Raw genomic sequence first — 25,830 nt, 5'->3', positions numbered from 1 at the left:
ACTAAGAGGTACTGGGAGGTCCATGTATCTTCTAGAAGTTGTTGTGGGATTCCGGGCCACTGAGATTGATGAAGGCCCCTACGAACATATCTCTAGAGATCCCCTTTACATCACCTAGGTCGACACGCAGCCATGGTTTAGCAATGAATCACAAATTGATTTTGTATTCATGACAATATGAGTGTGCGTGTGTGTGTTTGTGTGTATATATGTGTGTGTGTGCGCGTGTGTGTGTGTGTGTGTGTGTGTGTGTGTGTGTGTGTGTGTGTGTGTGTGTGTGTGTGTGTGTGTGTGTGTGCGTGTGCGTGTGCATGTGTGTGTGTTAGTGTATACATTTTTGTTTGAATCCTGATGTTGGAGGTGACCAAAGTGGCTTACCCCAGGCACATATGAGATAAACATGCATTATACAGGCAGTCAATAAACAAATTATACGGCTACTTATAATTCAGCAATATAACACACCAGAAAGCTAGGCCTACCTCAATGATTAGGCTTCATTGATCCAAGTCTTAAAATAAAAAATGTGTCATATAAACGGTGATTGGCCTTTATAGAATATATTCTGTGAAGACAAAATGTAAACAGATATACCACAAATGTTGGCCTAATATGTATGCGGTTTAACCAAGCTGGTGATGCATGGCTTCCGCCTACATATCCCAGAAACCCTTTCGAAGGTGCAAACGCACCATCTGATTCCGTAAACTCCTGAACAGCCTTTCGTGGCATTACCCCTCCACACACCAGCGGTGTGTTGCAAAACCCGTGCACGCCAACTAGTCCTGTTGTGATATCTGCAAATATGATGTTGACTACATTGAGACAACTATCCCGGGTATGTATTATAGCATGTTTTATCCTATGGTCCTCCCGCTGTTGAATATCAGAATCGATGAAAATGTTGTTAGCCGGCAGTAAACAAGGGGAGCAGGTCAGTTCCACCAATTTGTCAATGGAAACATTTTTAATTGCTCACGAACGGACGATTATTGTTACAACATGAATGTGTCATGATAAGGTATTTTCATTCTTTGTACTGCTTTGGCACGTTTCATCCAGAGATCGATTAGCTTATGAGCTAGCATGCTAGCTACTGTTACATGTTGCCAACTTGTGTGTGTGTGCACTGCAGGCAGGCAATGATGCAACAGCCCACTATCTGTTTCATCATGAGAGCAGCTTACAAGAAAATACTAAAAAGTCACTTTGGCTTATCTCATCTTATCAAAGTTAAACTACCAAAAAAAGAACCAGTCAACGACAATTATCAATTTCATTCAAATAACTAAAAAAACATAACGTTATTGCCTATTATTGGTTCCATACATGAATTGGAGTTGGTGTCAGTCCAGTCCCTTTTAAGTTTAATGGAAATGTATGAGATGTATTAGATTAAGATTTATAACATGTATAGATGTAATTTCCCTGATAAACTCTACTGAAGCTGAAAAGAAAATATACATTTTACTTGTAAAAAAGGTTCATTATGCATATCTTACTATAAGTAAGCCATTTGAGTTTTACTTAAGGCATTAATAGTGTCCCTATTTGTACTTGTTTGGCCACTTACAATCTTAGCTAGTTTTCAAATATATATAATTGATATCTAATGTTTAAGTGAGTGAAAGTAAATTCAAAACTTTTAAAATTTTCCTTTTCTATTATTGAATTAGTATATTGCAAGCTCTGCATTAGCCTGATCACATGATTCTATCGCAATAGATTCCCGATTAAGGTGGTCTCGTGTCTCTCATACCAAACTGTGGGAGTAGGCTACTCGAGTCTTAACCAATTTCATAGCTGATGCAAATGTGGTTCGCCAGATTTAACCAGTTTACTGGTCTTTAGGGCAGACTCCCAATTGTTGCTAAACTGAAGGAAAAACAAGTTATACCACAAATCCTATCCTTGTTCGCCGTGCCATATTGGTAGGTCTATGATTGGAATGATTATAAGGTAAAATTCTGCCAATATAAATTCTAGCTGCATTTTGTTTACAAAAATGGTCCAGTTGCAACAGGTATGGGAACTAAAGGCTAATTCTGTGGGCCCGACTGTTTTGACTCAAGCCTGTGGCCTTTTGTGGAGATTTATGTTGGGGAAGAGTTCACTCAGGGTCAGCTGATCCATTACCAGTCTCCTGTGACTGCTGGCACTGATTGCTCAATCTTGAAGTTAAAACATGTGTCTTTCATAGCAGCCTCAGTCCGCCACACATTCAGCCAATGACGACAGTATGTAATGAGAACACGCGGCCCTTTTTAGAGAGTGTTGAAAACCAGAATTTAGTCTGGAGACTCTGAACTGAGGTTGTGTTTGCTGATAATATGGTCCTAAAATTCCAATTGTATTCTAATTGTAATTCTACTTTCAGAGTTTGCTGTTTCTGAAAGTAAATATAATCCCTACAAAAAGAAAAGTTTATTTTCTTTCATTTTATTCCATGGGCCTAGTTTTGGCCGTTCCTAGTATCCACATATGCAAGCCTTATAGTGGTAATTTAACAACAATATATTAATACATTGTCACTGTTAAAACTTAAATTGAAACCATAGAGACGGCGCATGACATTCTGGTGGAAACGAAAGTTATTATAAATTATAATTGCCTCCAAATTGTTTCCATGTGATGTGATCTGCTATAAAACGGATAACCAGGTGATTCGGTAATTCTGTAATCAGATTTATTATAGATAGACTCGCGTTAATAAATACTAGTTGACTGAGCCATGTGAAATAAGTATGTTGGTTCTAATTAGGGCTGTAGTTAACCAAATTAATTCTTGGTCGACTGAAATCAGCCAACTCTACAACCAATGAACCAACCTTTCATTCTACTTTACTCTCCATTCCATCTGTTAGGTCGGTGTGTTTTAGATCCACTGTTGGTCCAAGTCCGACTGTTACGGCGGAGCTTCAATATAAAGCAGTTTTGTCTTGTGTTGAATATATAGATTTTATCAATGGATTGCACTGCGAGTCTTGCTAAGGTAGTAATTGTTGTTCCCACTTAAAGCCTATTGAGTGGTAAACACGAAAGTTGACAGATAATGCATTGCGATTTTAGATGACATGCCTAACTTTAACTTACTTTAAAAGTGTTTTTTTTTTTTTTCCTTGAAATGAACACCTGGGAATGTCCTACCAATATGAATTCGTTCAAAGAAGACCGTATCCACCTACCGGACAGAACTTGATAGCCCTAGTTCTCATTGATGGGCATGGGCAACTTTTTCAGGGTACATGCAATAAAGTAGAATATTCGTTATTAGAAATGAATGAACCATGTATTTTTTAATTCAAAAGCATTCAAATCCATACATACATTTGAATGGCTCTTAGGATGTAAACCGAAGTGAATCACAACTTGAATAGGTTCACTAGCAGAACACATTGATTTCATTGTCACTCCATTGATTGCCAAGGAAGAACATTTCAGCCTTATCGTATATTCACTTTTGAGGAAGAAGTTGTGTACTTCCTCAAAGTTTTTTCAGTCAGTTATTGATTTTTTTTTTTTGTGATCCGCGCACTAGAAAGAAGCATACGCCCACTGTCCTGCTTGCTCTCCCAGTCATCGGCAATAAGATGTGCTGTCAGTGACGCAGGCATAGGATGAAGGTCCAGCCCACTGTCGTTTAAACAGCTTCTGTGCTTGATTGTATCCTTGTGTTTCTGTCTACTGTGATAGCTACACTGTTGTGGTACTTGCATGTGGTATAGTCTTTATCAATCACACTAAGGATTTTCTGGTTCTCTCTGCCATATTGATGAGTCTGTGGTTAAGTCTGTGAGTCGTGTGTGTGTGTGCGCGCGCGCGCGTGTGTGTCCGTACACTCCTTGCATACATAGAGGTGCTGGTGAGATTTCTTGAACAAGTAATTTTTTTGATTTGATTTCATACAATACATGAATGACTTGTTTAATAATTTCCCCAATAGCAGGGCAAAAGTGGCAGAAGGCTGCAATTGGTTAAACCTGGTTTTCTATGAGCCTAGGTAAATCCCCTGTTACAGATCAACTCATATTTTCTCGTTCTCGTTAATATGTTACCCAATGGTTACCTACAACTCATGTCAATTTTGTAGGGGTGTGACGATACACTCAGCTCACGAGACGAGACGAGACACGATATTGGGTTCACGAGACGAGATTTTAAGAAAACTACAATGACAAAATATCTGACTGGACCATCAGACTTTTATTTAACCAAGTTGCACATGCATTTTGAAATGTTTTATTATAACTCTTGTCTCTTTACATGCATGATATTGAAACTAAAATTTATAAAAGTTAAAGTAAAATAAATTAAATTAAATAATTCTCTTTTTTTGAAACAATATTATGTGCAAAACCAAATCAAAGTACCCAAAATGCTGCCAAACAAATGATTTAAAAGTGGCGGGGGCATCTTCGACGGTAATACGGGTATTTTCCGACGTCATTCTGGCTGTCTTTAGCTGTGTTCGAAATCGTTCCCTATACACTCACTCATTATTCCCTATATAGTGTTCATGATATAGTGCACTATATAGGGAACGAACAAACGAGAATTCGGACACTAAGCTGAACATTTCTAAACGTCATTTGCGTCAGTAAATGCGCCGGGTATTTGTGTGACGTGATGCGCCCACATCATCTAAACAAACCGGGCTGGAGGTTGTATCGATGTTGAATGTTACATTTCCTTGTTCAAGTTTTTTTAAATTAATTTTGAATGTTAAATATTCTATGTTAAATCGCAAATAAATTGTTGACATTTCTAAACACAAGCCGGAGACTCCATCATTAAATGTATTCGTTTTCGCGGTTATTCAGCTTCTTCTTCTCCCCCGGAAAAACACGACCGCATTGCATTGTGGTATACGGGAGTAACATGTAGGGTACATCGTGTGTACACTCAAATTTTGGGTATTTTAAGTGCACTGTAGTAGTAATAATAATAGTGCATGAAATTAACCACTGAGAATTCGAACACCTCTACAAAATGGCGAGCACCCTATATAGTACACTATATCCGTGATAGGGAACGATTTCGAACACAGCTTATGGTTGCTTTCGATGCTTCCCCTACTTCCCCTCCTTCTCCTCCTCTTCTTTTCCTTCTCCTTCTTTAGGTTCTGGCAGGCTAGATGTAGCAAAGGCGCATTACTGCCCCCACAGGCGACAAATATAAGTTTGGATAGCTCACAAATCTCGCGAGACAGATTTTTAACGGGTAATACCGTCGAGTTTAATCTCGTCACACCCCTACAATTTTGTGATACTATAAAAAAAATGTATAGTTAGTTAGAATTTTTTTGTATGCCATTGAGGTATGAGTGACGTTTTATATGAATTGACTCACACACTGTGCGGTTATGCTAGGAGTGTCAGAGAAGCTTGATACTCTCCGAGGCAGCCATAGGTCATTGACCTGCTCCCCACACGTCCACACACCGTGGCATTAGCTTACCCTCTCGTTGTTGCTGTCACTTCTTCGTGACGTCAAAGAGTTTTGACAGAAGGAATAGGACCCGAATTTGGAGCAGAGTTGGATGTTCCCAACTTTTTTTTGTTCATGAATAAGCCTTTTTAATTTATACAGGGAGCACTATAGGTCATTTTACGAGCCCGCCATGACACTTCACCCAGTTTCTACAGTAGCCCACAATGGACAAACAACTCTTGAGAAAACGCTTTATTTATTTGTAATCATAATTGCTATATTATAAGTTATGTCCCATAGCTTCCAGACAAAACCTTAATAAAATGTACAAATCTTTCAAGGAGCTCACTTGACAGTTAGAAAGTAAGTGGCAAGTAAGGAAGTAAGAAGTACCTACTTCCAACTTAGAGGCCAGTAATGGCCCCGGTAGCCTCTCTCATGTCATTGGGAAGGGAGAAGAGGGGGCAGGGGGTGTTGTCAGTTGGTTGCTGTTTGCAGCCTTACCGCTAGCTGTCACTTAATCCTACACATGCTGTACCTTTTAAGATCACAGAAGAATTACTAATATGTGTAAAGAAATAATAATAACGGGGTTCAATGGCACTTTAAGATCACTGTTTGAGTCAACCCCAGTCCTCAACCCCTCCTTAGGGACAGGCTTTGTACCCGACAGTGCTTCTTCTTTTTCTTCTACCTGATTGTCCCTCTGACAACCCTCTTGACCTGAATGGAGTGGAGTCCGAAACGCCGCTGCCAACCACTCCGCCTCCCAGAGCCGGCGTTTTCTTCAGCGAGGTTTCATCCCCGGCTGAAATCACAGGAGCAATTTGTAACGGGCAGAACTCCTATTAGTTAGTGACAGAGTGAGAGGGCGCCGTGGCGTGTCAAACTGCCAAACGCTGTTGGCCTGTTGACACCCGTCTGCTTCCCCAACAAACTCCCCTTCATGCTCTTATTTTCCCGTGCGTCTCCACTGCTGGATCGTGTTTTTTTTCCCTTCCCCGTTCCGACGTTGATTGTGGCTGAAAAGGATGCTGATGGACAGCAGTCATCTGTAAAATTGACTCCCCTCAGCAGTCGGCTCGCAGGAAATGACCAGAAATAATACCGCGCTACGCTAAATGAAATGATTTCCGTTTCTTTATCCTCTTCTCTCTTTTTTTCGCACCGCGCGTGTCTCTTTTGATTGCTCCGCGGTCACAGATGTTTGACATAAATGACAAACCACAATCTGCGCCGCCATCAACGCAAACAAAGCGTTGCAGGGCTGTGAGGGTCGGCGTGGCTCCCAGGTTAACGCTGTCTTCCATCACCCAGCGGAGGCTTCATCTGGTTCACCTTCAAAAGACGCCCTAATCTGTCGCCCCCCCCCCCCCCCTAAAAATAGTCCCACGGTGACAGTTCTGGCGCGTGTGTCTTGGCGCTCACTTTTCCTGTGGATCAATTAATCATGTGTTTATTTTAATTAATCTCCCACAAGGATCGTGCGAAGGGAGGTGCACCAGCGGGGGGGGGGGGGGGGCACAGAGACAACATCACTGGGACTGGGTCTACTGTTGGCTGAATTAAAACGCTCTGCGCCTCCTTGCTGTCGTGGAGCAGATCGTAATGTGCAGAGGGACCTGATAAAGGGAGAAAAAAAATATCAAGCGCTTGTCTGGCTCTGCTTATCATCTTAGGGTTTACATGAGGGGATCACAAGGAGAAAGCAGGGTGGAAGGGAGGGGGACGCGTGTGTGCGTGTGTGATGCCGAGGTAGCAAGGTGGGGCCCATCCGTGTCTGCTCCACAGTGGCCAGTGTCTCCATTGCTGCCTTGGCTCGCATGTTGCTTCCCTGGCACGGTCACGCGCCACTCGCTGGGCTCCTGCAGGAAACGCAGACAGCGAAGGACGGTTCCCGTCAGGGAGTAATGACCCGTGTGATTTCTCGAGAGCTTCCCTGTGTCCTTATAGACAGGCCGGGCTGTCTCCCCAGGCCCTCGACTATCCCCGGGCCCTGTGGAGATCTGCTTCTCGCTCTCTTTTTCTTCCTCGTCCCCAAGCCTTCACTGTCAAAGGAGTCCAGAATAAGCTTCTCAAAATCAGCCAGTAATGTGCCAACCTTTCTCCCCGGGTATATCATACCCAGCCCTTGCAGTCAACGTAGCGGGGAGGAATGGATACCCTATGACAATGTGGCCACCCGTTCATCTCAATGAAAACTGCTCAGCCAATACGCAGCCCAAATATATCCCCTTATGTCTGGCTCCACCACACTGTAGACCATTAGCGTCCTCTGTAGCATGTTTTTAACCAGCCACAGACTACTTCTGTAGTAGTCTCCTAATGTATTCTTAGCAGTCGTAACAGTGGAAGTCCAGTTGTTGAGAATACAGTCAAAAGAGCATTCGCTGGAGCCTATACCGCAACTTTATATTCTATGAACTTATCATAAGTTTTCTTCCGCCAAATGGCCAGCTCCTTACACCGGCAGTGCAATGCAACATTGAAATATTTTAGAAAAGATGGGCTCAATTGAGGTTGAGCGTTATTACATTATCTCATCTAAATGTGCTCAACCAATCATGTGTGTTAATTGCTTTTTAATGGCGCTATTAAAGGAGGTAGCTTTGCACACCTTTACAGATGATGGCTGTTTTCCATGGTAGATTAGTGAGATCCTGGCTTTGGGACACCAGCATAATGCTGTTGATTCAATGAAGAGGAGAAGGACCTGTCTTTTTAACAGCCTGATCGAAAAGGTTATTACAGACTTAACAAGGGTGCTCGGGATTAAATGCACATCATTTAAAAAAAGAAATGGCAAGTAATTGAGGATGAGTGATTAAAGTCTGTCACAGAGCATTCAGTGTGGTGTTTACACTTAAGGTGTTTACACTCGTGAGACCCATTAAGATCCTGTCATAAAAAGTCCCATTCTGAGAGGTGATAATGCATTCATAGGACCACATTGTCAGAGTAGTGTGAACATGTTTTTGTCTCGGCCTGCTTTCCTGGAAGCATTTACACATGTGATCATTCCAACACTCAATCAACAATTCAGTGTTTTTTTGTGTCTTTTATGCATATTAGATGTGTGTGTGTATATATATATATATATATATATATATATATATTTAATGTTTTAGTTTATTCGTTTAAACTCTGAATACAGCAATGGCAACATAGCAGATTTTTTGTACATTTAGGTAGGTAGGGAAGGAAGGTGGTGTAGGTCCACCGGCAAACCAGTCGCCAGTAATAATATAGAACATGTAAATTGTTGCTATTGTATAATATAACGGGGAGCATAGAGTGCTTAGATTTAAAGAGCCGGTGGATGTCATTGGAGGAATTGAGAACACCTTGAAAACATAAAAGTTTTGGTAATGTAAACCATGCACCAAAATCAAGATTTACAGTTCCTCCATATGAAGGCTGAATTTAGTCTGCCAAGGCTATGACGCGTATAGGACCATTGATTTAGCATATCTCAACAGACACTGGTTTAAGTACTATTTACATAATTTCGACATAATACATTTTTTATTTTATTTTATTCATTTAAGGCACTTGGGACCTCTAATGGTTTATCTCTACATTACATTGATTTTAATTTCATGTCAATATAATCTAAACCCATTCTAAAGCCCTCAACCAACACCCAACCACCAACAGTGAACTGATCGGTTGCATTCCGTCTTAACTGTTGTTGCCTTGTAACTCATACCCCACAAATGCAAACCAATGCCATGGCATCAACACACCCATTCTTGGCCGCTGAGCACTACATTAACGAATGTTCGGCGCCAGCAGAAACCCGTGGCCACTCGCAGTAACAGGATGGAGCGTTGTCGTTGCGATCCGGCAGCTCTAGAGCCCTCTCCAGCCGCCGAGCAGATTAGATAAAGAAGGAAGTGCTGAATGTGTTTCCCTCCGCGGCTTCCTTCGCTTCACAGAGGCCGCGGAAACAGAAAATCCGCTGTCTCTCGCGCTGCGTAACTGCTGATAAAGACATAATTGAAGAACCACGCTGATTATTGATATCACTCTCCAATGCCAGCTTCTAATTACATCAGGCTACGTTTTTTTTCTTTCTTCTGAGGGTGCATGGAAGGAGGAGGAGAGCCAACTTACTTATGCAGAACATGCTGGCAGTCGGAGTTACGAGTGTCTGCTCAGATGTGGCAAATCATCCGTCAGGCGGAGGAGTCACGTTCCGTTGACGATGGCCCTCTCCGCGTGGTTTCGGTCCCTCGCGTAAGACGAGGAGACTTGATTGCTTTAATTTCTTCCGAAATGTCCAACAAGCCCACTTCATGGTCCTGCTGCAGCTGTCCCCCTGCAGGCCTCAACATTTAAAAGCATCGATGGAATAGTTTCACACACGTTTTTTTGCCTGGTTCTTCAGGGCTTGTCCTGAGTTGAACCTTATTTTGGATGACCTTTCTACGACTCAGTCAGTAGCCAGGGATTCAGGAGGTCCTCGCCTGAACCCTCTCTGAACCTACAGTACTACTTGCACTCGGGCAGTGCAATGTTGACTATGCAATTATTTGAAGACAATGCAATAAAGCTGCAAAGCCCAAAGCACCTAGACACGCATTTGAGCTCATTTCGCGAAAAAAAGAAGGATCGCTAATGTACACACTAGCAATATTTTTTAAGCAGAAATTAAAAAAACGTCTATATCAATGCAATTTTAAAAGTTAGCTTTTCATGAGTCAAGTTATCAAAACATAACGAGTATGTCATGTATTTATCATAAAGTCTACGCCATTGATGTGTCAGTTTTGGGCCTCTTTTGGCTCAAATCACAAGTGTATCGTATTCGAATGTGTCTTTTATAATCATCCACATGGACCCATAGAAGCCATCTCGTGTGTGTGTGTCTCTGTCCCCTCCCAGCCGCTGCGCCAGCGCACCCCGCTGGCTCTGTGTGTGCGCGGGCAGCAGTCCCACGCCGCGTCCCGGCCCGTGGAGGAGGAGCGGACGTGGACGGGGCAGGAGAGCCTGGCCGAGGACGACCCCGAGATGTGGGCGCTGCTCAGGAGCGAGAAGGACCGGCAGTGTCGCGGGCTGGAGCTCATCGCCTCGGAGGTAGGCGCACTCTTCTGGATGTGTTAAGGGTCGCCGGAGGTGTTTCTGAGCGCTGGTTTCAATTAAACGGTCTGAGTTTGGAAAAACTATAAAGAAAGACATGGCCCTTTTTTTACCAATGTTTTAAGCATTGATTAGCTAACCAGGCAAATTTGTGTACTAGGTCAACTGTATGTGAAAATGTATGTTTATTCTGATCACTCTAATCAATAAAGCGGTTGTCCTCTGGGGCGCCGTAGGTGCTCAGTGGAGTAAATCCTCTCTCTCTCGCTCTCGCTCGCTTGCTCTCTCTCTCTCTCGCTCTCTCTCTCTCTCTCTCCCCCCACACAAAGCCTGACTGCTCTACTGTGAGATAAAGTCTGATATCTTCATACTGCCACTTTACCACACACACGCCGCCAAATACACACGCCCAGACGCAGTAGGCAGACCATGATGGGGACCCCATATGTTTAGACACATGTACTTATGTTCCCAATTTCGTTGCATAGGTGACTGTACAATGACAATAAAGTTTATCTTTATCTTTATCTTTAAACAGTTATAAATATAATTCCTGCACGGTGCTCAACGTGACAGACAGTTCCAGAAGGCTGTAACCAGAGTCTTCTTTGGGCTCTCAGATGAAGTGTTGGCATTAGGATCCACGGCTGACTGGTGGTTAGGGGTGTGTGTGAGTGAAGGTGTTTCCTTCAGTGTCAGGCGCTCAGTCAATGCACGGGAGGGCCCGGCTGGTACAGAGCGCCACCCGGCTTTAGACACCACCGCCCCGGCAGAAAGAAAGTACATTGCTATTGAGTTAGACTTCAAGCCATGTCCATGAAACATTTTGTCTAAACTCGGATTGGAAAATTGTGCGAGTGGAAAAATGATTGGTTTCGGGAGAGGGGGTAATTGTAACACATTTTGAAGGCATTGGAGGAAAAATAAAGAGAAATCTAAAAGTTTTCAACTTGTTTACTCTGGGCTTATCTGTCCTTTCTTATCTCGCTCGGTTATAACAAAGCGGGGCCATCGCACACGTTTGGCGGTAATGTCCACCGCGGGGGTGCGTGCTGTGTCCTCCAGCGGCAGGCGGTAATATACATTGTGGAGTGCAGAGTGTTAGTGCATGGAAGTCCAGGGGTTCAATACTCTAATGATTGCCTTAAGCCAGGCGGGGATTTCTCACTATCACTTAACACACTTTAATTTGCCATCCTTGTCCCTTATGTCCGCTGCAGCCATTGATCTGTGTGTGTGTGTGTGTGTGTGTGTGTGTGTGTGTGTTAGAACTTCTGCAGTCGGGCCGCTCTGGAAGCCCTGGGCTCCTGTCTTAACAACAAATACTCAGAGGGCTACCCAGGGAAAAGGTGAGTGTGTCCACCCAAGGCCACCCCGAGTTTATTAATACTGTTGAAATAGTCTGCTTTTAAGATGGTGGTTTTCGAAATCCACACTAGCCACGCATCTACGCACACGCAAACCAACCCACGCTATTGATCTACACCTTCTGTCACATAATATAACACACCGACGAGAGTATCGCCGCGTGGTAGAAGGGCACGTGAGGTAGGCTTACGTGGAAGGATCCAGTCACTAGATCCTTCCACCTGAACTGACCCACCATGAACAAGCACTAGATCCTAGTGCTCGTCCGTGTCGGGTCAGTTGGTTCATATTATGCTCGTTTAGTTTCAATCTTTCATTTGCATTATGTTAAAACAAAAAACGTGGGAAAAACGATCAGATGGAAGTGAGAGCACTATTGCCAGCTGCTGTTCTTTCCCTCGTTCTAGCCAGACACTTGGCTGACTCCCTGGGACTTGTCACAACAAAATGTTTCAAACGCATGCATTGCCCTACGGTGGATGTTGTGATGGAATAGTTGTAAAAATTGAATTGATTTGTTATAGACGCATGTGACAAGCAGACCACGTTAATTATGTTACTACATTAAACTTTTGCTCGAGCTTGCGTTTCTTTCGTTTGCGTCCTGCATCCTAAATATGTTCACTCATTAGATTATTTAGTTAGGAAACTAAAATCACGTTGTCTGGTTTCCTGTCTTGCATGCGCTCTGAAAGTTTAGGTTTTTGTTGAGACAACCTCTAAATTGAGTCATTTTAAATTAGGAATTGAAGGGTTTAGAAACCTCTTAAGTCTGTGTTTGATGCTTCTGCTCTATGCTTAACGTTACCAGAACCATCAGGAGATAAGAGAAAAATCACCATTTATAATCAATAGACACTGGCTGAGAAACAAATAATTCATAATAACGATTTATTTAAACACAGAAAAAATACCATATGCAGACAACATTCCCCCCCCCAAAATTCAATCTGTAAATAATGTTAATATAATAAGTTATTGTGCTAATTTTCTAATCCCTATTTAGTTGACGGCTCTAAATATTGATGTGAGCTTGTTCCAAAACATCACTTCTCCACAGACCTTCCACCACGTCTCTGCCATGCACTCATCAGTCATTGGGATGCTTTGTACCTCCAATCATTTAAAGGGATCTATTTATTTATAGAGTCCGGACGGGTCCGGGAGTGAGCTAGGCCTCTTCTGCTCTTGTATTAAAACACAAGCTCCCCCCCCCCCCCGCCCTTCGGTGTCCAGGTACTACGGAGGAGCGGAGGTGGTGGACAAGATTGAACTGCTGTGCCAGAAGAGAGCCCTGGAGGCCTTCCGCCTGGACCCGGCCCTGTGGGGGGTGAACGTCCAGCCCTACTCCGGCTCGCCCGCCAACTTTGCCGCCTACACGGCCGTCCTCAACCCCCACGACCGCATCATGGGCCTGGACCTGCCCGACGGAGGCCAGTGAGTAGCTCACCACGCTCTCCGGCTCCCCTCCACCGGGAGGCGCGGGGCGTTGCTAGGATGCACCGTGCTATTGAGCGCCTGAAAGATGTGGGTTTTGATTACGCCCCCATCCCCGCAGAACCCCCCTACCCCCCCTAATTTGAGACATGGGACGTCAGAATTCCCTTTGAATCACTCTGGAATAATGCTGAATGGTAAGTGGTAAACGGGAATGCTCTTTGTACACTGTGTGCATTTATGCACTCCCCCTCACACCAGTTCACTGCGTATTCCCACCCCTATTCAAATATCACGCGTCTATTTGCATGACAGTAGATCAGTGGGTTTGGGGAGGGCTGAGTTGAACCTGTCTTTTATCATATTGGGTTTTGTCATATTTTATATGGAGTTCTAAGTCCTTTATTTGTGAGGAGACAAAATCTTTCAGGATATTTTCTTTTTTTTGTAATCACAGCAAGTACGTGACGCCAATGTCGACAGACTGCGGTGCTCACCTTCGTCCTGCTACATGCACGGACATGTTGGAGAACAGCAGTGTTTTGTACATTTTGTGATTAGAGGATGCGCACAGCTCTGTACGGAGAGAGGCAAATGGCATTGAGCTTGTCCATCCCACACTTATTTGTGGAATAAAAAATATATACCGTATATTGAAATGATTTGTTTTTTTTACATCTCATGTTAACCTTCACCCACACTTCACAAAGGAATAATGGCGCTTGTGGGTCAATGATACTTTTATACTTTTTGTATCTGCAGATTATTTTCCATTTTCCTGTGAGGGAAATAGGTATAATGTGTCAAACATGTATTGATGACAAATGTAGATGAAGTTGTATGTGTTTCCATGTCACGGTATTTCCACATCAATTGAAATGTTTCCGTCTTGTTCCCCGCCCCCCTCTCCAGTCTGACCCACGGCTACATGTCTGACGTGAAGAGGATCTCTGCCACCTCCATCTACTTTGAGTCCATGCCCTACAAGCTCAACGTAAGTAGGGAGTCCATGCTGGACCGCTTGGCCACAGCTTCACTATGTAAATTCAGTGCTTCTCCCCCCAAACACAAAATATGACTTGAAAGCCGGGGACCGTTCAAAAGCTTCGTGGTGGGGTCGAATTTGTGAAACCAAAGTCGCCCACCACGATCATGTTTGTGGCTTTGTGGCTTGAGGACTACCATGTGGACCAGGACGTCGGCCTGGCAGTGAGTGGAGCTCTGGAGCTTTTATAAGAGAACATTTCAACGGGTCAATACTTTGAACAGTGGCTGAAAGCGTTCCACTTACCTGGAAAAGTGTTTATTAAGGATTATTTATTTATTTATTTATTTACTGGAGTGGGCTCCAGTAAATTGGAGATGCACGCGTAATGATAAGATAGTGTTTGTAACGGAACACAGTATTGGTTTTAAATTGCAATTAAATTGTCCATCTGCATTTTCTCTGAATGTTGTTGAAGGCTTCGGCGGCTTTCGGACATTTATGTATCTGCCGTGGTTGGAGAGTTAATCGGTTCATCATTTATTTTCATGCCCAATCAATCATCTTTTTGGGCGTCTCTTATTGGCCCGCTTATTGTCATTTTAAACACACCATGTCTGACCGCCTGCTTCGTTGATAGTAGAGTTTTGAAATTGAATCAGTGCTTTCTCAAGGTAGCCCACATTTCTTCTCCAGATTTGCCGACCTTTTGTTCACAGGCCAATAATTCTACAGCGGATTACTTGAACAATGTTCAGCTGCTGCGTGACGTTCCTTTTCTGAGAACATGACCTGGCCTTGCAGAATGAAGTGCCCTTGTGACATACACCTACCATTTCCTTTTCGTCAGACAAAACCTAACCAGAAGCATTTGTAAACGAAGCACATTGTTTGGTTCTTTTTACAGCCCCGTGTTAAGGCCAGAGCCTTGGGTTCAGCTACAGGGCCGGTGATTTGGAGTGCATGTTATCCTGTGTTGTTCTTACCCGGGGAAATTTTTTCAGACGGTTCTATTCATATTTGACTGTAGATGAAAACTGTTGTTAGCGGGCCATGTGAAATGAGTCGGTATTCGGTGCATAAGTGGACCGCATTTATGTTGCAATTTTCAGACCTGTGGCCACTCAAAGTGCTTTGCAATTATTGCCTCACATTCACAATCACGCGTACATTCATCCGCCGACGGCTGTGTCGGGTTAGGGTGTCTTGCTCAGGGATACCTCGACACCTTGCTCGGAGGAGCTGGGGATCAAGCCAGCAACCTTGTGGTTGCCAGCCCCACCGCTCCCGCTCCTGAGCGCCTGCCAACAAGATGCCTCTGCACCTCCCTGCAGCTCTGGGCCCTGAGGCAAGAGGATGGCTGCGCCCCAAATCTCGGAGGATAACAGCACTAGCCTATGCTTATCAGAGTACCCTTTTAAGCTTGATAATGACTCAACCCAAGCCCGACAATCAAGTCATCAGATGGAGGCGATGTAGCGTGTGCAGTAAATCAGGGCTGATGTATCTATTTAATCCGACCCCTTCCCAAGCCCCCGCATTACTCAAGTAAACTTGCAGATATGATCAGTGTTACCGTGGTTATCGCCGGTGCTTGTTGGATACCGGTTGGCGGTGGTTGTGGTGCTGATGGCGGTGGTCGGTTGGTTGCCTTGGTAGCGGGGGGGGGGGGGGGGGGGGTTGATGGATGTGCGAGCGTCCGGACCCCCCTCTGATGGATGGGCGGGCGGGACCCCTCTGCTGGGGAGATAATGGGAAATCGACAGGCTGGCCAGCTCCGCCGGCTCCCCTCCGTCCCCACAACGAGTGGCGTGATGGAGTGAGCCGGGCCGTCCACCGGTGCACTCTGGAGATGGGAGATTATCTGCTTGTCTAAATAAAGCTTTCCCTCATTCTAGCCTTGCTCCCCTCTTTCTCCTCTCGCCATCTTTCTCTCTTTTTTTTTTCCCCCCTCACTTGGCATGCCCCCGTCCCGATTCTCCACCTCCTTTTTTTTTTTTGCTCTCTTTCACTTCACTCCCCTTTTCTTAGTTTTTGTCTGCGTTGAACCTTGACATGTATGTGAGTGGGGTCGGGGGTTACACCTTGACGTAAGGCAGTGGTCACTTGCACAGCGTGACTTTGGTGTTCATGTGGCTTGGAGAACTATTATTATTGATTTCCCCTGTTTCTATGTTTACATTTTTAAAGAGAACTGTGTCCAAGCAGACCATAGACTGCAACCGCATGTGATTATTTCAGAGTAGATTAAATTGGGATCTGCTCTGGGATGTTATTGCCATCACACTGACCTCTCTGGATACCGGGATGGGTTTGGTTTTCATTTCTGTTAAAAGCCATACAAGGGGTTTATTACTATTTTATTTACCTCTGTCAATTTAATTGTCATGAGTCCACGTAATGAAAATTGCACCAGGGATAAGATTGGTAATATTTTATTATTTTCAGCGTTTTTATATGTAATCATTTCAAATACTTACCGCTGGCTTTGATCCTCCTCTAAACCTGACAGAGCAATTTGTGGTGTAGACATGAGGAAAAGGCCAGAGTAACTAGCTGCATTCAGTCATGCGCTACCAAGCCACATCCCTTTTTCTTTTCGCTGAATTTTCTTTATTACATTTTTTAGAGAATGCATATCTGTCCAAAACAACACTCACAGAAGTCGCAACGGGTCTCCTGGGAAATGCAGGGGTATCCCCAGCATGTACCATGATCCTGTTAGTATTAAACTACACCCCCATACCCCTCCTAGCCTCACTGGCAGAGGGTTTATTTGGATTATATGAATGATGAATTGCCATCATACCGTCTTTTTATTTTCTTACCATCTGTATGCCTGCAAGGCTTCTCCTGTGCGACCATTGACTCTCGTATTCTTGTGGTAGTGCTCTATTTCTAAAATCCTCTCTCTCCCTCATTCTCTCTCCAGCCTGTGACAGGTCTCATAGACTACGACCAGCTGGATGCGACTGCCCGGCTGTTCAGGCCCAAGATCATCATCGCTGGCACCAGTGCCTACGCCCGCCTCATTGACTATGCCCGCATCAGGAAGGTACACAGATCTCTCTCTTTCTCTACCTCTATCTATATATATTTATTCCAAAGCCACCCAACCTTGACATTCACACACTGCCCACATCTCTCTCTCTCTCTCTCTCTCTCTCTCCCTCGTGTTCCTCCTGCCTTGTCCTCTCTGTTCCCTTTTCTGGTGTCAAGGAAGGTCAGAAATCCCTCCTTTCCCCCCCATTTAATAAAACCTAGCCAACCTTTACTGTCGGGGCTGTCACACATGCACCTGCTCCTGGGTTGCCCGTGCGCCCCCAACCAAGGCTCCTCTCTGAAATATCTTATTTTGGAGGAGCTTCCGCCATCTCTATCCGCCTGTCATTTGCATTCAGCGGCGGCGCCTGTGTTTTTCACACAGGCCAAAACCTCGGCTCTAGTTGTTATGGCGAAAGCGCACGTCCCCATCGCACCGAGAGCTGCATACTTTGTCCCTCCGCCCACGCGCGTGACCGGAACCGCTCCACACACACACACACACACACACACACACACACACACACACACACACACACACACACACACACACACACACACACACACACACACACACACACACACACACACACACACACACACACACACACACCCCCAGTACATACACACACCCCCAGTACATACACACACACACCCCCCCAGTACACACAAAACCCAGTATACACACACACACAAAACCCAGTACACACACACACAAAACCCAGTTCACACACCCCAACCCAGTTCACACATAGGTGCACAGAGGCCACCTTTCGCCTTGTTCCCAGAAGCATGCACAAGAGGCTCCCTTCATTGGTTTAGTGTCGCTGCTCCCCCGGCGCGGACTCCCCTCTCTGACCGGCCCCCGCTGTCGCCCCAGCCCGGCGGCCCTCTGATGGAGTGTGTCACACCACTGGAGGGCCACGTGTGGGACTGTGTTTTATTAAGCACTTCTAACTCCACTGGCCTCCCCCTAGCCTCAAGTGCAGTCCTCTTTTATTTCATTTATTTATTTGCTACTCCCATTCTTCTCTGGAGGGAGTTAACTCTTCAGCAGCTACGCGGGCCGGGGTTGTATTCGGTTTTATTATATCCAGGGCAGGGTTAACCTAGATTAAGGCACGCTCTTGCTGATGTTCCCCCATCCCCCCCATCCCCATCTCTGCGACCCAGTAACTGGCATCTGCTCGCCTGTCCTCAGCTCCCCCCCCTCCAGTAACCCCTGCGACTCCCTCGCCTTCCCTAATCTAATAAACATGTGCTGATCCAGTTTAGATACGAGTGCTATGGAGATTGTCCCGATAATGCATGTTAATTAGAACGGGAAAAAAACAGCGCCACATTATTTACCACCACTCTGATCGTTCGCCAGCACACTTATTTGCATGATAGCAAGCTATTTATTGTCAATGCTGCCAAGAAAAGGCAAAGACTTAAATTAAATTATGTGCCCGTGTTCTGGGATGCCGACGAGTGCGGAAGAGCATAATTACAACTCCCCATCTTGGTTTTTGGAACGAGCTGCTGTTGTCTTGTGTGTGTGTGTGTGTGTGTGTGTGTGTGTGTGTGTGTGTGTGTGTGTGTGTGTGTGTGTGTGTGTGTGTGTGTGTGTGTGTGTGTGTGTGTGTGTGTGTGTGTGTGTGTGTGTGTGTTTTTTAAAGCAAGCACTTTCAACACTGACAGTGAATAAGTAATCTGCAAGATTTTGATAAATGCACTGTTGCCGAGACATTTTTATTTTTTTCGTGCTTTTAAATTGCTGAGATACGATGTTCCACTAGGCAGAATACATTGAGTCAATCGTACTCCCCAACATTGGCTGTTTGTTGCTGTTTCTCTAAGCGCTGTTGTTTGAGCAGGTGTTGCGTTTATCGCTGCAAATAACAACTATTTGGTACTGTCAATATCTTTTGTTGATTCTTTTTAATGTTGGAACGCATTTCAAATGCCCAAACCCCATGTTACCGTAGCCCAAAGTGATGCTTAAAACAGCTTGCACTTGTCTATCAAGAAGCCAGAAAAGTAAGATAAATGCTAGTGCTCTCGAAGAGCATTATAATCTGAAACCGAAGTGGATCGCCGAATGGGTCCTTTGGCTAATTAATTCAGTGTCTCCGTAGCTCTCCTAAATGGTACCCCATCATATCAGATGTAACACGACTCCAAGGCATTCACAAACTGAATCCTAATCCTAATAATATCATCGATTGAAGACTAATGATATAATTATTGTTTACATTGTTAATGGTTAATCCAAATGGCATTTGTATACAGTCTCCAGGCACCTAGAGATAGCGGTCCTCTCTCCAGTCGATAGGTGTTCAATTAGTTAGCATTCGCCCTGCCGCTCTGGCCACCTAGTCTGGTACTGAGTGCAAGCCTTTCTCCTGACATCTTTATCGTGTCGATTCCTTGCAGACATCTATACTTCCTCAAAGAGCTTTGCAAATTAACTTGGCCTCTACCACCGTGGCTGACTACAGCCGTGCCCAACCCATAAGGATCCACGATGGTCACTCCCCTCACTTTCACTTCCTTTGTTGTTTCCATTGACATTCTTTGCATTTATGGCATTTGACGACGCTTTAATCCAATTGACTTGCAATAAGTATATTTGTCAGAAGAAAGAAACAAAATATAGCTGTCGGTACAGTAAAGTAAAGTTCCCTGTATACAACAAAGCTAGGATAAGGTGCTACACAATGCTAGGATGTACAACATCAGCAACCTTCAGTGTGTAGATTCAGTGCCAGGACGTACAACTTACAATAAGTGTATATTAAGTTCCAAGATTTACAACATAAAATAAGTGCGTAAGAGAGGTTTTACTGCCCACAATGTGAAAGAATACTTACAAGAATCATGTTGTCTCATTGGAGATGCTTTGTTACTGATTCCAGTGTGTCTCTCATCCCATGATCATACCCCCTTAAATCAAACACTTTGCTGTCTAGAAGTGTTTGCAAATAAATACTTTTTCAACACTTACTAACCGAGGTGTCTGGACGTGAATGTGTGATGTTGTCGGACGGCTTGACAAGCTGTAAGTCGCCTCACACTGGGTGTTGTGTGTCTCCCAGCTGTGCACGGAGGTGAAGGCGTACCTGCTGTCTGACATGGCCCACATCAGTGGCCTGGTGGCGGCCGGGAGCATCCCCTCTCCCTTCGACCACTCGGACCTGGTGACCACCACCACACACAAGTCCCTCCGCGGAGCCAGGTAGGGGAGCCCCTCTCACCCTTACATCCAGGAAAACCCAGCTCCCTCCTTTGAGCCCCAAACAAAAGAAACTGACTAACAATTAACGCTTGCACTTTTATATTGTTTTTGTTGTGCATTTTAAGGCCCAATCCCATTTCTACCCCTTACCCCTTCCCCTTACCCCTCCCCCTTGTTTTGAAGGGGTAAGGGGAAGGGGGAAGGGGAAGGCGTAAGGGGTAGAAATGGGATTGGGCCTTCGTCAAGATTTGGACACGGATCAATCCGCACTTACTAGTGATAATGTCACCATTATTAGGCCTACTACATCCATTTTCTTCTTAAATAAGTTTTGTTTCAGTTGGGTCTCCCTAGGTTATGGTTTGGAGTTAATTTTGATCTATTTCAACTTCCCCTAGAGTTGGGGTTAGAGTTATTTTTGTCACTAAAGTACTACTTGGATCTGAATCCTACCCGTAGGGCCGGCCTCATCTTCTACCGTAAGGGCGTCCGCTCCGTGGACAAGAAGGGCAAGGAGATCATGTATGACCTGGAGGACAAGATCAACTTCGCCGTCTTCCCCTCCCTGCAGGGCGGACCACACAACCACGCCATCGCCGGTGTCGCCGTGGCCCTCAAACAGGTCAGTCGCGTCTGTGATCTGGATCCGTCCAGCTAAGATTCATGTTTAACTAGGACTCTTAGTGTAGAGTGGGCAGTGAGAGTTGAATTACAATTGGGCCGCCACCTATTTGGTTGCACCGCCAGAGTTTTTAGAGACCGACATGACTTGTCAACATGGCCCTTGAATGATTTTTTTTAAACTTCAAAATAATTTCCTTTTTAATGCAATTTTAACCGTGGTCCCAAATGTATCTTTAGCGGTCACAACCAGGTGTCGTCTAGATTTTCAAAACCTTGAAAGGGGGCGGTTTGCTTCATGGGGTCCAACTATGCTTTGAAACGTAGGCCTTTCCGAAGGCCACTGACGCGCTTAGAGAACGGAACCCTGTGCTCTTGTGTGTCCAGGCCCAGTCTCCCATGTTCAAGGAGTACATCGACCAGGTCCTGAGGAACTCCAAGGCCATGGCCACAGCTCTGCTCAGCAAGGGCTACACCCTGGTCTCGGGTAATGACACACCTCCGTGCGGATCTCGGGCCGGCTCTGTCTCCGTGCACATGCTTCTGTCTCCCTACGGAAGTAGGGAGACAGAAGCATGTGCACGGAGACATCAGGCCTCCGTGCACATTCTAGAAGCATGTGCTCGGAGACATCAGGCCTCCGTGCACATTCTAGAAGCATGTGCTCGGAGACATCAGGCCTCCGTGCACATTCTAGAAGCATGTGCTCGGAGACATCGGGCCTCCGTGCACATGCTTCTGTCTCCCTACTTCCGTAGGCAGACAGAAGCATGTGCACGGCGGCCCGATGTCTCCGAGCACCTTCTAGGGTCCTGATTTCACTCGATTTCGTCAAGGCTGTGTGTCGGAGCACGGTTCTCCTGCTCAATCCTTCTAAGGCGTTCTGTCCCTGGTGGAATGTCTCAGGGGGGACAGAGAACCACCTGGTGCTGGTGGACCTGCGGCCTAAGGGCATCGACGGGGCCCGGGCCGAGAGGGTGCTGGAGCTGGCCTACATCACCGCCAACAAGAACACCTGCCCCGGGGACAAGAGCGCCTTGACCCCCGGAGGCCTCAGGCTAGGTACACGCACGCACGCAGAACACACACATACAGATAAACACACACACACAGAGAACACACACACACACAGAGAGCACACACACACACGCACAGAGGTAAACACACACAGAGAACACACACACAGAGAACACGCACACAGATAAACACACACAGAGGTAAACACACACACAGAGAACACACACACAGATAAACACACACGCAGAGAACACACACGCATACAGAAACACACACCAAGATAAACACACACGCAGAGAACACACACGCATACAGAAACACACACCAAGATAAACACACACACACACAGAACACACACACACACACAGAAACACACGCCGAGATAATCACACACGCAGAGAACACACACGCACTCACACACACAGATAAACACATACACAGGCTTGCAAGAAGTGCAATGCCCATCACTTTTCTAGAAACATTTATGCAATGAGAGTTTGATATTTCTCTTCAACAAGATGCCAAAAAAAATCCACCGCAAACCCGGCCCTATTAGTGGGATTTTCTTTTTGCAGGGTTCAATTAAAAATACATAGATGACCTGTTTGCTATATTTACTTAGCGAGCAGTTTTACTTTAAAACTCATAAGCTGCGGGTCCGCTCACGACAGCCGGCGAGCCATGAGCACCGAGCGTATTAAAATTAATCAGGAGTCTGTTTGATTTTAGTCACTCTTCCAGGAAGCTCCTCAGCTGCCCCTTGGGGCCCCACCAACACCCACCATACCCGGCACCCTGCACACGCTCACACATTTTCTGGGGATTCTGTCGGGTCCTGTATCGCGCCGGGATCCCCATCTCACGACCAGTACAAAGAGTCAAATCTATTCCGAGTGATTCATCGCGTCACTGGGACTCAAATCCACTTGAACTCAAAGTAGTTAATCATTAGTTCCTATTCTAGGATATATAAAAGGTATTCATGGTGCCATACCGACCAGTCAGACTTCGCTTTTCGACCGTTTGCCAGTCTTTTGTGCAGCGCTCACATCCCTTCAGGGCGTAAGCGCCCGAAGCAGAAGGCGGAGGCCCGGCCGAGTGTTGGTCCCGCCGTGTACCCTGAGTGTTGTGCTCTCTCTGCTTGGTCCCAGGCGCCCCAGCCCTGACCTCCCGGCAGCTGAAGGAGGCAGACTTTGTGCAGGTGGTTGAGTTCATGGACGAGGGCTTCAAGATCGCCCTGGATGTCAAGAAGAAGACTGGTGAGTTGATCGTCTGGGCGTGGTTGGAGGTCTCGTTTGATTGAGTGTTGATGTTAAATGAATGAAGCAAAGTCTATTCATATCAGGTGGTAGAGTAGCGTGGTTTTTTGCTTTCAACTCCCACCTGAAAAGTACCGGGTTCGATCCCCAGCAGCCTTACCTGTATGTGAGTCAGAGGCCTTGACCCCAATGACGTCTGAATTGACTGCACGTCGCTTTGGATAAAAATGTTTAACATGTTTTACTTTAATGAACCAAAATCCTTACACATCTTTACCTCAACTCCCCCAATGATATTATATTAGATCATTGTTGCCCAAGATGACCGGTGATTCATCTCTTTTTCTCTTTCTCTCTCTCTCTCTCTGTGTTCTCCAGGAAAGCTGCAGGACTTCAAGAGCTTCCTACTGGAGGACTCTGAGACAGTGGCTCGCATTGCAGCCCTCAGGCAGCGGGTGGAGGCCTTCTCTAGGCCCTTCCCCATGCCGGGCTTCGAAGACCACTAGACCCACCACCCAACCAGCACCTCCACCTCCTATCCGCACAACCAGCCTGATCACGTGTCCTGGACGGAAAGTGGTAGAGAGGGAGGGAGTCAGAGAGAGGGGGGGGGGGGGGGTTTCTGGGGCGGTGGTACGCATCATTCCGGAGCCACATTGACATGGATTCAACTCAACATTTCAACTTTTAACAGCAAAAGAAAAATACAAAAAAAATACTTTTTCTATATTTTCAGCCATTTATCCTTTCCATGTATCGGCAAGGTGTTTTACTGTCGAGGTTGAGGGAGGGAACGCGACGGCTGCGACATCATCGTAACATAATTACCTTGTTAACATCTGTTAGCTTCGTCGCGTGGCTACATAGGAGGGGGAACAGGAGAACCAAACAGCAGCTCAGTGTTGTCAGATGCCACGCTGATGCAGTACGCTCAAGCCTAGTTTAGCATCGGATGAGCTGTGTTCGAATCTCACCGCTGTCAGCTAACATCTGCACTAATGTGGCCATTCTTTATTTGCTTGGGGACTTCTAGACTTGGTTACCCAGCACCTTGAGGTTTGCTGTCTGTGTGTGGGCGGGCGGGCCGCCACAGCACATATGTATAAATGGAAACACATGGCTGTTTCTTCTGCTGAGGTGCTCCAGGTCAAAGAGAAACTTTTTTTCATTATTGTAGCCATTATTTTAACAAGCCTGTTCGCCGGCTATACCACTTTATATTGCAACTATTTGGGGGTATTTAATCTATAAAGATGGCACACTTATAAATTGAGATTAAAAGCGTCAAGCCTCAAACGTTGCTTTATGGAACACTCCTAATTTAAAATGGTTCCAGTGTAGAGTTTTGAGAAAATAATTGTAACAACCCCAAAAGAGTATTTTCCCCGCCCCTTGATCCACCTCTTCTGTATCCCTCTGGCAACTGCTAGTTAGACGATGTAATAATAATTGTCCTCCATTTATTTGTTTCTTTTTTTGACAGAAAAATAACACAATTTAAAACTGTGGGAAAGTCTCCCTGCATGTATTAGCAGTCCTGTGATTTGCCTATGTGTCACAAATAATGAGTACATACTTTATTTTGTACCTACTGTTATTAAAATGTATGTAACTTCTGTCCTGGTACATGGACATCTTGGTATCTTTTTAGATCAAGTATTTGTTTAATTGAAAGAGGTGAAACGGTCAACCTAAAATAATATATATATATATGTATATATATATACAGCCGACAGATTATGTAAACTATTAAAATATGAGTATAGTATAAATGTAAGAATATATGTTTTTTAGATTGGTTCAATCACCGGATGCCATGAGTGTGTCTGTGTGTTGTCACTGCATCAGTGAGCAAGATCTATACCATGAACCAGCTGAACGTCACCCTGCAGCACAGCACACTAGAGACGAGTCAGGAGGGGGCGGAGCTTCTTTATTTTACCATGCCACGAGTACAGCCTTGTCCGCTACAAGAGGGGGATTTTGCCATAACTACAATCGACCTACCACTTTTTCATTCTGTTTATTGTGCATCATCTCATTGAAATCAAATCTAGCTTTAACATGCGCCCTTTCCATTACTTTATTTTCCAGAATGTTTTCTAGAATAAAATAAAAGAGGAATCCTCCTTGTGAGAAGCAGCTGTGCATTTTGTTTTGCCGTTTTTTCTTGTCATTGCTTTATGAATATTCATCCATGTACCTTTTCGTCGCGCCGTTTTTCTCGGAAGCTTTTGAGTGTTGGTCGGTGATCACTGTAGGACGATGTTGACGACGTGTTCTGAACGCGACCGTGTCCACATGGAGTGTGCGTGGATCATCAAGTCCCTCGGCGTGGGTTTCCCGAGATGCGTGTGTGCGCCTACAGA

General features: G+C 45.1%; 1 protein-coding gene across 1 annotated transcript; it reads left to right on the top strand.

Annotated features, from left to right (window-relative positions):
* The first annotated feature begins 681 nt into the window (after positions 1–681).
* On the top strand, positions 682–25,603 carry shmt2 (serine hydroxymethyltransferase 2 (mitochondrial)). Its single transcript, XM_030374677.1, has 12 exons — positions 682–838; positions 10,318–10,509; positions 11,782–11,861; positions 13,117–13,317; positions 14,230–14,311; positions 17,235–17,357; positions 20,425–20,564; positions 21,024–21,186; positions 21,573–21,672; positions 22,092–22,247; positions 23,354–23,461; positions 23,840–25,603. Exons 1-12 carry the CDS (start codon positions 806–808, stop codon positions 23,965–23,967), a joined length of 1,506 nt encoding a protein of 501 aa, XP_030230537.1. The 5' UTR covers positions 682–805; the 3' UTR covers positions 23,968–25,603.
* The last annotated feature ends 227 nt before the right edge of the window (positions 25,604–25,830 follow it).

Source organism: Gadus morhua, chromosome 13 (assembly GCF_902167405.1).
Source record: "Gadus morhua chromosome 13, gadMor3.0, whole genome shotgun sequence".
Taxonomy (NCBI): Eukaryota; Metazoa; Chordata; class Actinopteri; order Gadiformes; family Gadidae; genus Gadus; species Gadus morhua.
The sequence above is the reverse complement of the archived record's forward strand: the minus strand, read 5'-3'. Positions and strand labels throughout refer to the sequence as shown.

What these genes read in the sequence shown, in the direction of transcription:
- shmt2 (XM_030374677.1), top strand. Translation starts at nt 806, where the DNA reads ATGATGTTGACTACATTGAGACAACTATCCCGG. An exon ending in TGGAGCTCATCGCCTCGGAG is followed by an intron (nt 10,510 to 11,781) that starts GTAGGCGCACTC and finishes TGTGTGTGTTAG; the next exon opens with AACTTCTGCAGTCGGGCCGC. An exon ending in CCCCGGAGGCCTCAGGCTAG is followed by an intron (nt 22,248 to 23,353) that starts GTACACGCACGC and finishes GCTTGGTCCCAG; the next exon opens with GCGCCCCAGCCCTGACCTCC.